The sequence below is a fragment of the Cottoperca gobio genome, chromosome 13, assembly GCF_900634415.1.
Source record: "Cottoperca gobio chromosome 13, fCotGob3.1, whole genome shotgun sequence".
Lineage (NCBI taxonomy): Eukaryota > Metazoa > Chordata > Actinopteri > Perciformes > Bovichtidae > Cottoperca > Cottoperca gobio.
Genome location: NC_041367.1, coordinates 11114831 through 11130930, shown reverse-complemented (window position 1 = coordinate 11130930; position 16100 = coordinate 11114831). Strand labels below are relative to the sequence as shown.

Below are 16100 nucleotides of genomic sequence, written 5' to 3'. Positions count from 1 at the left end.
TAACGCTTTAATGTCTACCAAATAGAAGTCAATCACATGCTGTGGCCTTCACAGACACCAGATCTCAACCCCAACAGTCAAATCAAGTTCATTTTACTGTTAAAGCCCCATATTATTTATCGCAAATTTGCCTCAAGGGGCTTCACAATCTGCACAGCATACAACACCCTCTATCCTCAGACCTTTGATTCAGATAGAGAAAACTCACCCTAAATAGAAATAGGTGGGAATATTTGAAAGAAACCTCAGGAGGAGCAACAGAGGAGGGATCCTTCTTGCAGGACGGACAGACAGAAATGCAAACTGACTGACATTAGACACGACAGAGCTCTGCGCTATCATCAAAACACCAAACACCAAATGATGGAATTCATTTTGGATAATTGGTTTTCATCCCAAGAATCTACGACAAGGAGTTTTGAAGCTGCTCTGGAGGCTCAGGGTGGCCCCAACACACAACTCATACGCTTTATGTTGTTGTTGCTCCTTTAATTTGTCACCCAACTGAATATCAAACTGCAGACAATCACAATACTTATGCTTCTCACCACATTGTCACTTAACCGTAACTGGTAACTAACACAACTGAAAACAAAGAAAACTTAAATACTCCACCTCGTCCATTGTTAGTCATAATAGCTACATGGCTCTAGGGATGGCTATGGTCTCTTAATTAGTTTACCACTTTTTTAAGATTGAAATATCCCAACAAAAAACACTATCACATGAAATGCCACAACATTGTGTACACACATCCATTGTCCTCACTCAGAGGCTCCTAATCACTGTTATGATATTTTAATTGTGCCTCTAGTGCCACCAGCAGGTCAACATTTCCCTTTGTCCAAAACTTCTATTTATGACTAAACACCCGCAAGATCAATAACCTCCCATCAGCCTCAGCTGTGCTTTATTTGTTTATTTCTAATGAGCACATTTTTATAAATAGGATAGGTTGAACATGGTGCACATTATACCCGCTTAACATCAGCATACTAACACTGTCATTGTGAACATGTTAGCGTTTATATAAGTACGTACACCCTCACTAAGCCACTAGTCAAGTCAATTGTATTTACATGGCGGCACATCACAACAGAAGTTATCTCATGACACTTGATAAAGAGCAGGTCTAGCCCGCACTCTTTGGGATAGCAAGACTCTTACTTATCAGGACTCCTCGTCATGCTTCATAACGTACACCTCATGAGAGATGATTTGATTTGAGAGGACATTGTAATACTTATCAAGCATATTGATGTAATATTCATTAATTCCTTCTTCTAGAAATTGTTTCTGGCCAGCTTTCTTGCAGTGGAGATGAATAATTCAAGTCAAATCTCTTAATATGTATTCCCTTTCTCAGCAGTGGTTAGACCTACAGCTAATACCCTAACCTATGAATCATGTTTAATTATGTAAAGGTTATTTTATGACCCATGAAACAGAAAATCAACATTTATATGCATATTCAAAGAGAAATATTCTTCCATGTGATTTTGCAGAATGGGAATGAAAACAAGTCAGCACTCAAGATCTTTGCGCGTGAACAGAGACAGACTTTGAATAATACAAGCCGATCAGCTGGCGGGAGCGCTGAGCTCACGAAGCAACTGGTAAAGAAGCAGATCTAGTAAATGCCTTTTGTGCATTAGCAATACTCGGTCAAAGCCACTTTCATTTACAATTATGGAAATTGACTTTAGGCTGCAGAGACAAAGAAAATCAGAGCAGATTGGGTTGTAGTCAGAGCTTGGAACCAGCAGAGTCAGACATTAAAGCTACAACTCCGCAAGCAAGCGCTTCCCTTTACCACAAGCAGCCAATTAGGTCATGTTAATGTGCAGTGGATCTGCGTCTGCAGAAACATATTAGCACGGTGATGAAAGTACTAATGAACAAAGAGGTAAAGGGGGCCGGAGAGAATAAATTGTTGACTGTAATGAAAAGATGCTTAACAACATGCACGATTAGAGGGAGTAGTAAGTGTGCCCTGCTGGAGTGGAGAAAATATGTCACATTGAAACAACAATGCATAATTGTCAAATTACAAACTGACGACTTGTACCGTGTCCGAAATCCCTCCCCATCTACTATGTAGCGTATTCTATTTAATGTCTGCCAAGTGTCAGAATTCTGAGTTTATAGTTTATTCACGTTATAGAGCCTTACAATGGCAACGCACTACTTTCTGCTAACAATACCACAATGCAATACATAGCTGCAAATAATACTGTGGGGCAAGTCAACGCCGCTCAACCAAAGAGAGATGCATTCAAATTTAACCGAGAAGCTTCTTGTTCTGAGCGTATTAACCGCTGAACCATCAGGTCACCACGTATCAGACACACACACACACACACAGACGCTTACCGAGAAATCATGGTCGGGGAATAGGAGCAGGTCTCTGAGAGGGTCTTCCTTCAGCTCGTCCCCCAGTTCAGAGATGACCGTCTCATAGTCAAGAGGATCAATCAGCTTTGGCTTCTCCTGCTGCAAATGAAAACACAGAGACATTTGATCAGATCTTTTTGTTGGGTGTCAAACCTCATTAAAACCAGGAGATGCAATAAATAATATACGACTTTGAAGATTGAAGAGTGTCTAGTATTGAAAGCTGGCATCGAACGCTTAGTCAAATTGATTTCCCATTTTCTAACTTTAGACTATATTCTATTCAGGAGAACATCTTTAGCACTTATTCAGGGAGCAGTTTGTCATATTTTGTTAAATGTGTTCAATAAAACATGTTTACATTCCCCCAAAGAAAGTGTTTTGGCATCTGCACTGTATTTCAGGCAATAGGACCGATGTTGAAAATGTTCTAATTATAGACAATGCTTCTAATTAATACCTCATATCTATTACCAGATATTGTGAAAGCAGAAAAAAGACTCAGTATTGTTCATGAACCACATTATTCATACAGCCCAAATACTAAAAGCAGTATCCATGGCAGGTAAAGCCATGACCTATAAGAATGGTAGAGGAAGTAGCACCACTGCTGAAGTGAGGCTGCGAAACGCCACACCTAAAAATACTGTACAGTGTGTGGAGTTGTTTTAAATTAACGGAGATTAAAAAGAGAAGTATGAGATAGCAGCTTTCACCGGACACACAACATGTTACAGGTGGACATTGACATAAACTTTATCCACTCATCAACAGATGCTTGTATATGTGAAGGCCTGTTTGCACAACCCCACTTTTACACGCTCAGTATATAAATCACCAAACTAGAACTTGTAAAATGATGCACCTCAGACAAAACAATCCACTACACACTAACATTTTGTCTTCTCTCAATGAGATTTAAAACTATGTTGAAAGATTATGTAACAGGTCACAACATGTGTTTTATAGATCGAGGGCTATGGTTAGTTACGTCTGTCATTCAGAGAATAGCAACAGAGCAGCAACAGCAGCAAAGCGAGAGCTGCAGCAGGCTGCGGTGATGAAAGCGGAGGAAGTAATGATCTTTGGTTTGGTTCACACGCACACAGTGCAGACCGGGGCTTTTACCCACCACAGCAAACCTTCAGACAGTCAGAACAGGCCTCTCGGCGCACAGATAGAGAGAGCGCAGAGGAAAGAAGCCAAAATGTAACTAAACCCAAGGTGATCCATGTTTTAGGAAAGCCATCTGTCTAAGCACTGCCCTTACCACCAATACTGTATGAACTGGTAATATTTACCCCCATGCAATATTAAAAACTAGCACGCAGACATACACTGTTAGCATGATTCATACACCGCAGTTCATTTAGAGCGTCATGTCTTTGTTTTTTGTTCCTTGTCAAACCTTTTCAATAATAAGTTCATCGATTATTGATGATAGTTAACAACATAATGATTGATTTATCAATTAAACGAGTGCATAATATGTGCAGCATTTAGCTTCTCAAATTTCATATCAATGTAAAATAAAAAATGTTTTAATTATGGATAATAATTAATTAAGCTCTGACAAGTCTTGATGGGCTTTTTTCACTGCTTTCTGAATTCTTATATGGAAAATGAATCAATGAATTATAAAAAATACTCAACAGATTAATTGAAAATGGAAATAATCATTAGTCGTTGTCCTTATAACTTGGATATACCAAAAATGGCTTTTTCAGCACACCAATAATTAGCTAAATGAAATTCAAACAAAGAAATGACAGAGGAAAGCAATAGACGGGCGAGTAAGTTAAGCTTGAGGTTTTCATATGTAGATTGTGATTCTGCTCTGACCCATGTGACGTCAGTGCTAATGATTCATGGGAAAGTTTTAGGCTTTCCCCTCACCAGCTGAGTTCTGTTAGATACAGTAATGTAGCATTAGCTCAGCGAGGTGTGCATCATTAATACACACGTCATTTAATCTGTCAGCTTCAGAGGGTTCTTCTATCTGACTCTTCCTGTAACAGAGCCTGGCTCAATGTCGAGTAATAAACAAATCTTTAAAATGAAGCGCACAAATATCATAAAATACATTATATTACAGTATAATGGCCACTGAAGGGGGTCTATAACACTTAAAGCTTTATAAATCACAATTATGACTGTGAATGACAGCCTATAAACATATGTAAGTCACTGATAGTAAACTGTAGCCATGTGATAAAAAGACATACAAATACATACAATACTCAGCCGGCTGAAATCCGATCGCACTCTTTTGCTCTTTATTTTCCTCCTGAAGGTGATTTTGCTCCTGAAGCTCATTGCGAGCTGCATAAATGTAAGTGTGTGTACAATAGTACACACAGAAACTATCACTATCTAGAGAGAGAAAACGGTCAAAGCTAAATTAAAAGTGAACTAAACAAAGCGCACATTGCAGGCATGTGTTCTGTCAGAAGCAGAACTAACACTGAGGGTTTGTGAGTTTCTGTCAGTGCACGTGGATGTAGAGGAAGTTGATGTTTGATGTCCAACACACACACTTCAGCACACCGTGCAACCACACTGAAAATCCCCGGCATACAAGAAACTAACCAATCAACTAGACGCTCTAGTGTCTACACATCATGCTCTCAATGTCTTTCACTTTCTGACAATTCAGCAAGACACTATTATCTTCCTGAACAAATTAAGGGCAACAGCTTATAGCAAATATATTCTTTTTATGCTCCATATTACTAACCATACAGACAGAAAACCCCTTTCCACAGTTAAACAATAGCATGTACTCTCAAACACTAAAATTCAAACTCTAAACTTATCTTCCTCTGTCCAGATGCATCAATAGCACACTGTCACACACGTATGAACCAGCATGCAAAACATCAACTTCCTGTTCTAAAGCTAGCCTGTCCTCCTCCTGTACACGACACTGACTGCCAGACAATGTATATATACAAAGACTTATAGAAAATGAAAACATACAGATGTATTAACTGATGCATGTTCCCATTTAAATTAATGCACACAACACAACATAAATGCACCATAACATGTATATCTATATTTGGCTTGACAGACACTCACTTCCTCCAGATCAAACCTCATAGCAGAACAGAGATCTGTACAAGGGGAAACAACTCCTGATGATACGGCAAACTGGTATACCTGCTGTTAACACATTACACAAGGGGCCGTCATAAGGCTTTTTGGGAGCGCTAATGGATTAAACGACGCAGAGAAATCAATGTACTGCATTATCCCACTTTAAAAGGGTCAATTCAGCCTTATTCCAAAAATAAAAAATACATATTGTATCACCTACTGTATCTCTAGTGGTTAAGACATGCAGATAGTTTGCTCACATGTTGCAGTGAGGGGTCTGAATTGTATGCCTCCGCCCCAATGCAATAGAGGTGAATGGTATTTCATTTGTGGTGCTCACGGCATTGAAAAATAACAGTTGTAAAGTCTATTTCTAGAAACAGTGTCCTCGTTTGACTCTGGGTAATCTACAGAATACGATGTCAGCTGTTTTTATCACAGGGCCTATTTCTTCGGTAGAAAGTAGTTTTTTTTTGTTATTTGTTATTAGCCTCTGAAGCATTTGTGATTAATTAGACGTGTACATGTAGAATTGGTCAATCTTTTTTAACCTACAAATCTGAGACTTGTCATTGCTGTTAAATGTAGTAGTTTGTGCTATTTGTATAGTATGTGGAGCTCACGTCAGTTGGTGGCAGTTGGTTTTGGTCAGGTGATGTGTAATGACAGGAAGGTCTGAGGTTAAAGTGACAAAACAGTTACAGGTGTAATGGAAATGAAAGGTCTAATACAAAATGTGTGAAATGCAAAGGTTTGTCATCGGTTTTGCTGTGAACTAACATCTTGATATTTATGAGACTTTACTGGAGGTGACACTACAGTGTGTCTCAACAACAACAACAACTCTGATGTTACTGAGAGGGTGAAACAACAACAACCTGCAAGTCTACCAGGATAAGACTTTTCTAAGTAAAGCATTCATCTTAATCTACTCAGTTTTTCTAACTTAATAAGCATGAATAACTCTTTGATGTTTTGCATCTGAGACAGTGGATCATAATTATGCTCTTTGCACTGCACATCTTCAAACCCATTTAACGTCCGCAGCTCAACCTCCCTCCTCTTCTTTCACTTTTTCCTTCCCTCCCTCCATCCGTCGTCTGTTCTGCAGCTGCCTCCATCCCTCCATCCCTCCTCTCTCGCCTCCTCATTTCATCAAACATCGTCAGCAGCACACTCCTTTATTTCTTCTTCCTTTGATTCTTCCCTGATCCCTTGTACTCATCCTATTAAACATCCCTTTTAACATAACACCTTCAGTTCCCCGGCTCCTCTTTTTCTCTCCCTCCCTCTCCTTTAGAAGGGGTGAGATAGAGTGGGTGTTGATGTTGGTAAGCTACAGCTGTGTGGAGAGCACAGACAAAGAACTAGACTGGTGGTTCACAGCATGGCTCACCTCCAGCATTACTGTTAACAAAAGAGTGAGACAGAGGTGACCCTGGTGGGGAGGGGGGAGGGGGGCAATTAATTTTTCAGAAGAAAAAAAGAAGAGCAGAGTAAATCGAAGTTGGGAAATTATTAAGACGAAGACGGAGAGATTTCACAGGGTTCAACTCTTTGCACGTTATGCGCACAAGCTGGTCTGTGTCATTGTCAAGCACATATTTAAGGGCTTATCATCCTGTTAAAGGAGAGATGTGAGGGAAGTGTGACGAAAACAGATAGAGGGGGAGTTTGGAAGAAGAGAAAGAGTGTGAAAGATTGATAGGGAGTGTTAGAGAGAGACAGAAAGGGGGGAGATAGGGGGACAACTGGGACAGCAGAGAGGAGAAGCAACCAGACAGAAGTCATCTGCTTTACATCATTAGAGCAATGCAAGGTCTGGGGAGAGACACGGTGGGACTAATGGGGATTCATACTTCTAAGAGAAGTCGCTTCTCTGATGAAAAACCAGGCCAATTTGATGTGTTGAACAGTAGTGAAAAGCCGATTAACCTTTTTCTAACTTTCTTGTCTTGTTCCAAACTGTTTTTGTGGTGGCTGTCTACTTAACAAGTATATTTCAGTCTGGCCATTCAGCTGTGTAAAGGTCTTTTCCACAAACCATAAGCAGCCCTTGTTCCGCGGTGAATGAACAAATAATTCCCCAAACCACACATCTTGTGTAGTATTTATAAGGCCCTTGCCATTGCTTTTCCCCCCTCGATACAAGCGTTGGTTGTGATAAGCCTCTTTTGACATTCTCTCAGCTGAATTTCTTTATAAAGTATTTTTTAACAGTTTCACCTCTTATCCTGACAGTTCTGGATAATACACAGATCAGTGCTACTATTCTCGATCAGTTTGAAACTGAATATATTGAACACTTTTAAAGAAACCCTCTATTGATCAAACAGTGTTGAAGAACTGAAGACCAAAGTCCAAACATTTCTACTGTATGAACTTGTAGATGATTTTCATAACCGTAATTTCCGGACTATAAACCGCGACTTTTTCCCCATTTTTCGACCCTGCGGCTTATATAACGGTGCGGCTAATCTATGGATTTTTACAGCTAACGGCCACTAGGGGAATTCCTAAATCTATGGATTTTACAGGTTATAGTCCACCGGATGCCGGATGCCGGAAAAGAGCGTGCAAAAGTAAAAGTGGAACCGCGAGTGGTACGAGAGACAGACGGACATTACGAGATTGAGACAGTTTGTTCAGTGGGAGGCGTGGATGACTAGTGGCGATAAATCATTCACCAAAACTGGTTGCATGCGAAAAGCAACTTTCGCTCAAGTTTGCGAGTGGATCCTGACAGCGTGGAGGAGTGTTAAAACATCCACGATCACCAACGGGTTCCGAAAGGCTGGAATGCTGCGTGATGAAGAGGAGGACGCCGCCACAGCTGAGGCCTTTCAGAGGCTGTTCGATTCCGACAGTGACGAAGAGGAGTTTGTTGGTTTTGAGAGCGACATCGAAAGAGAGAGGAGAGTGGCTGACGAAGCCACCCTGAGCCTGTTCGTTTCCGACACTGAAGATGAGGACTTTGGTGGTTTTGTACGCAGGAAGAAGACGAAGATGAGAATTAATGAATCCCCTCTGTGCAGGAACCCTTACATATGGTAATTAAATATTAAAAACCTGCGGCTTATAGTCCAGTGCGGCTTATATATGTACAAATCAGTCAATTTAGCTTCTGCAGCTTATATTCAGGTGCGTCTTATAGTCCGAAAATTACGGTAGTTACTTGACCACAAAATCAACTTTTCAAGAACTTTGCTGAACCATAGTTAGGAGATGGAGTTAGGAGATTGAACAATTTAAACAATGGGTAGATTCTTTATATAGAACCTGCTTTTGACCTTTGGATATTCCTATGGTTCAATACTTTGGTATTTGCTATTCTGTCTGCATACTGCCGCTTGGTTGTATTATACATTTTTTTTTATATTCATTTTTATGCAGATGACACACAGCTGTACTTGTTTCACTTGATTCTCCCAATATCCAGCAACATGACTACCTACATGATCGTCTAAGGCAATTAAATGTATCAAAACGTTTTGAAATGTGACTTTAGTCATGAAACTGTGCAGCAGGAAGTGGCAGGCAGTGCCATCTTTTTAAAAAGGTGAGCAGAAAACTATTACCAACATGACTGCATTTTGGAATGAAGTCTTTTAAGCCACGTAAGCCTGGAAAATAATAGAAACCCTGGCATTTTTTCAGCACTGATGAATCTCCTACTCTGATATGGAAATATCCTTTAAAAAAGAGGAAAGAGGCTGAGTTAGTGCACTAGTTTCTAGTGCAGCCTGAATACATCAGCACATGATATCGTACTTGCAGAACAAGAATCAGCAGGCAAGCATGACTTTGCAGTGTAAACTATTATGACTCGCAGTTTGCCAGAGAGACCAGAAAAACAGGCACCAGAAGAGAAGAAAGGGTTTATAGAGGGAAAGAAAGAAAGGGGAAACAGAAGGGGCAAATGTAAAGAGCCCACTCTGCCAAAACTCAAACACTTTTTCCATTGGGCTTACAAAAACCTTTCTGGGAATAAAAAAATCTGGCCAACATTAGCGGATACAGATACCAAACAGATGTGCTGACTGTACTGAAAAGAACAGTCACTTAGGAGAAGCACACATGTTCTTCTAAGTAATTCATTCATCAATATCTTCATCATTCATTCACTCAGTCAAATAACTCTCATCCACCATTTTATTGGTTCAGTTTAAATAGCTATTTTTATCATCTTCTCTGTTGGCCATATGCAGAGCAAGCAGATTTTTCCCACAGAAACTAGATTCCTCATGTCTGACCCCCACCATCCCCCTCTATTCTCCGCCTTCCATTTCCGTCTTTCTGCCTCTCAGCTGTGAAGGGAAATGACCAGACCCCAATCATTGATCATACAACAACCTCACCAACAGAGAAAAATAAAAAAGGCAGTAAAAAGGAGAAAGAAAAGGCAGATATGTAGAGCAAACCAAACAGAATGCCAAAATTAAGAAAGAAAGTTTATACACATGGTAAAACTTTGTTTTATCTTTTGTCTCAAGACATCCATCAATGCTATTAAAATGCACAAACATATACACTCATGCACGTCCAAGTATGATGCCTTTGTGCCCACAATTACTTCACACCCACATACTGCCGTCCCCTCTACCTGCCCACGCATGCATTAGGTAGAAAGGCAAAGGAAGGTTGGAGGTGCAGTAGTGCTGGTTACCATTACAATGATGGTCAGAGGTGAGGTGGTAGTGGTGTAACCCTCTAGGGTGGGAGTTGCAGCATCCAATGACATCTGGTCCTGTCGTGAACACATGTGTCCGCAGTCTGCGCCGCCCACTGAGCGAAGGAGCAGGACCACACTGGCCGAACAACCCATAATCCACTGCTGTTGACTCCTACGTAGTCCAGCCTGGTGCCGTCCAGCAGTGTAGGCTTCACCTGAACTAACGCTCCTTGTTTATCCCAGTCGACCTAAACTCAAGTGTCTGTCCTGATGACAGTCCAGTTCAATCCAGTCAGCCCCTGGTCCAGCCAGTGGTGCTGTACTCTGTTCAAGCCCAGTAGGATAACTGAGACTCCATCCTACTGCCCTCCTCTCCTATTTAACTTCAACTAGTCCTGCTTTGCAAGCTTTCTGTTTCTTTCCTGCACTACTCTACTCCCGTCTCCAGCTCCCAATGTTGCTGTTGCTGAGCTTACACACTGGCAGCCTTACATGACTCTCTCTCTCTTTCCCTCTCTCTCTCTCTCTCTCTCTCTCTCTCTCTCTCTCTCTCTCTCTCTCTCTCTCTCTCTCTCTCTCTCTCACTCTTCCTCTAACACACACTCACTCACACTCATGCACACTGACAGCAGCTGTGCACGGTTCAGCCCAGCCCAGCTCAACCAACCAATCACGTTCTGCAATAGCCGTCAGCTGACCAGAACCAGCTGCTACATGCACGCACACACACATACAATAATTTTTCTGATTTTCATTATGCAGCACTCTTCTTCACCATTTTTCTCCCAATCACACCAGTGCTTTTATGTAGCACTTCTGCTGGCTGTTTTTTCTTTGTTGCATTTGCGGTTTGTGCATTGAAGACAGTACGTAAAGTGCAGACACGCTGCCCCACAATCTGATTTGGTAAAAATAAATTGCTTTAAAAAAAAAAATATATATATATATATATATATATATATATAAATGTGCGTGTTTATGCATATGCATGTTTGCTAAGGTAAATTCAGCTTAATGTTCCAGAGTGGAGGTTGGCAGAGTGTGTGTGCAGCTCCAGGGAGAGTGTTGGGGAGTGGGGAGTGGTGAGAGACGCTATTGAACAGAAAGTGGATGGAAAGTGGGGAGTGGGCGGATTTACAGATGAAGCGTGCATGTAGAGTTTTAGGACTGTAGAGCTATCATGTGAAATTCCCACGACTTTGGTTCAGCTCGTAGACGGGCGACAGGACACTGACTGGGCTTTTGGTTAAATCTAAAACAAGTACTTAAATCATAAAATTCCATTACATCAGTTCTGAAGTCCTTGAGTGCCAGCGACAATCACTTTCACCACTGTAATTGTTCTCATGTCACAGTAACATCTGGTCTTGATTTACTCTTTATGTTCCATTTTCACTGTGTGTGGCTAAATAGAAAGAAAGAAAGAAAGAAAAACGCATTCCGAGAACAAAATGGTTTTCATATGTTTTGCAGTAATTTGAAATTCTTCTAATTATAGAATTCCCCTTTTTCTTCCTTGCCAGTCGTACTTGCAGAGCCAAAGGTGGATGTGGATGTAGCACCCAAAACGTTTCTGAAGGGATGCTTTGAAGCCTTGATTTTTGGTGTACCCTTTATGCCATCTTTGTCAGTCACTGGAATTTAATTGAATTTGTTAATGGGGAAGATGTGGAGCAAGACGGGACCAGCTGAGACAACTGTCAGTCAATCAAACACTGGCTAAAGCATACTTCTCTTATAAGTCTTAATATTTCCTCAATGGGACAATGGCTGTCAACATCACCACACACATTAGAAGAAGGGAAAAACCTGAATTAAATAAATAATTTAACAATTCATCGACTGCATTAAAGAGAGATTAAAGAAGAGTTTTCCATTGACTTCAACGTAGTTAGTTTTCATGGAACCAGCATCCAAAAACTATAAAAAGGAGACTGCACCTTAATGCATGTCCACGCTTCTGTCTTTTTTTAAACTTATTGCAGGCATATAACATAACATAATCTTCTAAATTGAAAGTATTAAGACAATTGTACAATTGGATTGGCAGAAAAACGCACAATGATGAAAACAGGGCTTTTTTCTTTTCTTAGCTTACGATAAATTAATGTTTTGGAGATACATGGTTTTCACATGACAGCGACGTAAATGCTTATCTCAAAGCATCACTGAAAGAGAAACAGCTAGTTACCCACAACAAGGGTCATTTGAGGGGAATGTTTACATATTCTATCTACAGTATAATAGCCTACATTATAACTTATATATATATTCATTGTTTTCAAAGGCTGTCGGTAGATCTGTAGTAAAGTGACACATAATGTATAGACAATGACATTTGCATGCTCTCAGCTCCCTGCAGAGAGTAACCATGGGGATTGTTGTTATGTCACGATTAAGTTCATTAGTGTCAATGTCAACGTGGCAGACAATCCCACCCACCACCCACATAAATGCTTATTATTATAATGCTTAACATAGCTAAATATAAAACAACACACACATGAAGACACATTTAAGCATGCACACATATGGAATTGCAACTTCTCTCCCACTCAGTGTACAAATGTTAGTGTGCCCCACTCAGTAGGAGATGACAGTGCACATGTCCAGTGCAGCGTTCAAAGTGAAGTAACATTAACCGCGCCCACCCTCACCACCATCATCATCATCATCCCTCCCCAACGCCTCCTAAAGACCATTACTTCTCACTAAAGGCTCTTCAGTGCAACATGCCTGATAGCAGCAGCTAAAACACACAGACAACACAGAGATGGGCTTTGTTGGTATGCCAGGCCTCCACAATGGTCCTGTCATGCAAATATGCCCACACAAACATGCACTGTAGTCAGCGGCACAGTCCCCATGTTGCACAGCTCGCTTGGTGTTGTGCTCTCATTCACTCTGCCTACTTTCACACTGATTTCAGACATTACATAGATCACCACGCTGGCTGCTGCGAGGACGTTTCCATCCAAGTGTTCGTCAAGGTTTAAACTGGTGACATGCAAGCATTAACAAGAGATTATGACAAGAAAAGATAATTTAAGAAGCTGATACGGCATTTATGTTATTGTTTTTTTTAATGAATTTATCTGTCAGAATACATTATGAGGCATTTTAATTCCTTAAAGATTTATTGGCGGGCTATCTGGTATGTAACAGTGGATGGCAGAAATATGTTGATGGCGTATCTACACTGTCATGAATAAAACAAGACGAGAAAGCAGGAGGAGGTTCTGTTACTGTGTGTTCAACAGGTGTAAGCAACATTTAGTTGTTTTTCTTTCACATGATTTTTATGCACAAATGCAAAATCTGCATATAAGAGTAATGGTACATACCGGTACTACATGTTTGTTATTAGTACATTATGTCATCATGCTAGGATGAGGCCTGATCACACCAAATTCATGCAGTAATTATTTCACCGTTGATGATATAACTGTATGTACTAATTAAATCAAATCGAGTCAGGGGGTTGATTGAGGAAAGCCACTATAGTTACAATATTCTCTGCATTTTGTAATTATTTCACTCCACCTCTTTTTTTAAATAGAAGTAGAAGGAGCAAGGCAGCTTTCAGCGTGGAGGTGGTGAGTGTTGAATAAGTGATGAAGACCTCGCACGTTTATAGAAGGTAGCGAGGAAACCGACACGCCTTCTGTGGTTGCAGACACAGACACGAAGATGCTACGGTGTAAAGCATCTCAGCTCCCAGAACACATGTCCTTTAGTTTAGAGTCGGTTAGGAGAATAAATAAATCAAACAAGGGAATGGGAGAACAAACCTCTACAAGGATAGTGTCGCATGCCCAGACACGACCACACACACCCGTACCACCGTGCAGACGATGAGACGGGATAATCTGCTCTTATTCCTTTTCTGCCTCCCTTTTTGTATTCTTCCATCACTCTCTACTTCTTCTCAATTCATCATCTGTAACTCAAATATCCAATTTCTGAACTACCTTGGATGCAGAATAAATCAACCACATCTTCGTTAACGCTTTATTTAATGGGTCATTTATTTTCCAAATAATTTCCTATAAAGCAACTGATATGCAAGTGTAATTTCTAAAATGTAAAATGGTGCTATTTGTTTGAGGAAATAGAGAACCTGCTCAATTGGTACACTATATTGGACTGTGACTTCAGGAGAAAGAACAAGGAAATGATATAGTAATAAGATAGGTAATAAAAAAGACCAGTTGAGTTTTTAAGCTGCTGTAAATTTAAGATATTTCTGAAAAATAACTTTTTAATAATTTAAAAACATAAATAAATAGGTTATAGTTTAATGATTGAAAGTATAGTATTATTAAATTGTGTTCTTAACGGTAACTTCCAGGACGACAGGTCGAAGAAGTATTTTAATCATTTACTTAGTTTATGTAAAAGTAGTAATATCACAATATAAAAATACTACATTTCAAGTTTATCTTCATCTAAATGAGTTGTTATTCCTACTAGTAAATGACATGTAAGCAGCATTTTATTGTGAGCTGGATGAGTCAAAGCTCCCTTAGTCATTTACAAAAAAAACTGTTAGATATCAGATCATTTATTTAATACTATTATTAAGAAACGTAAAATAAAGCGCAATTAAGCATTAGTATTCAATTGTGTGCACCTTTGCTTTTGTTTGGACCTCGAGTATAAAGTCTGTGACACCTACCTACCTTGGTCTGTGCTTCCTTGTGTGACCGGGGTTAAGCTGTGTGTAAGTCTGAACCTCTGTAAAGGATGACATCATTGGGGTGTATAGGGCAGTGTGCTGCCATCATTTGTTGAGTTAATGTTTTCCAGCTGTACGGCCTCAGTCTCTATAATCCTTCTGTTGCTCTGCTGAACAACACTGACAGGGACAAAGTGGTGGTTATGTACACTAGATTTGCAGGAGTTTGATGTGTGTGTGTGCATGCTGCATACATATGTAGGTTAACTATTTAGACAAAAGACAAACATAAGCTGTTTTACTGACTTCAAATGCCTCAGCCAACTAGGCCAAGTAGGAAACCACAGTCCATTAAAACTCCTCCACACTGCCTTGTAAGCAGTTAGCTCTGCTATAGTTAGCTTCCCCGTAGTGCTGCAGGCTGACTCATGGCAGCGGTGTTTGATGTGGTGCAGAGCTTCACTAAGTTTACTTGGGAAAACACTCTCCCGTTCCCATGGTGACCACAACAGGAAGGATGCTGTCACTCAAGGGTGCTGGGTTCTCAGCAAACTACGGTTTGGCCCCTGGCACTCAGAGAGCAACAAGAGGGACACAGGGTCAAGCTCTTTCTGGCTGCACCACCCCCCTATCCTCACATAGCACGCACACATACAGGCTGATGGGCTGCAGAGACGGAGAACGTTCACTGACTGGACTAAAAAAAAAAGAAGGAAAAAGAACTGAGCAGAAGAAGGAGGAGGAGAAATCTGAAGACTGCAAACATTCAGAGAAAGTTAATCCTGGGTCATTTTCTTAGCAAGTTTAACTGCAACTAAAGTAGGAAATAGTTTTTTACGTATTGATCGGATTTGTTGGGTCAAATGACCTGTATGTTTCTATGATTGCTCAGAAGACTTGAGTTTGCTGCTCAAGAAGTCTCTGACTGTTTCTAACTCTTGGGTGTTGTTAATATTGTCTCAAACTCATCCAGATGTGCTGTTCTCAGTAAAACCTCAGATGCAACACCACAGAACACTGTCACTCGCACAAACAGGAAGACAGACTAAGGTGTAAAGTGAGCTTCAGGTACTTCTAGGAATTGATAAGAGAAAACATTTCAATAAAATTCCCTATGTACTAATCCTGACCTGTACCTGTAAAGTCTCAGATGTTTCTGTGGTCACATATTTCTTCAGCTTATGTTCATGGCCCTAAATGCTTCATCATATTGTATTTTGTGATGTTGTTTCAGGTGGCTGTATACATTTATGACCC

At 40.3% G+C, this 16100-nt stretch overlaps 1 protein-coding gene across 1 annotated transcript in view; it reads right to left on the bottom strand.

Moving 5' to 3' along the window:
- dock10 (dedicator of cytokinesis 10) overlaps nucleotides 1-10318 on the bottom strand; it is a 42254-nt gene extending 31936 nt beyond the window's left edge. The window contains 2 exon segments of the mRNA XM_029445732.1: nucleotides 2374-2493; nucleotides 10160-10318. Of these exon segments, the coding sequence (XP_029301592.1) occupies nucleotides 2374-2493; nucleotides 10160-10318 (279 nt within the window).
- Nucleotides 10319-16100: the final 5782 nt, after the last annotated feature.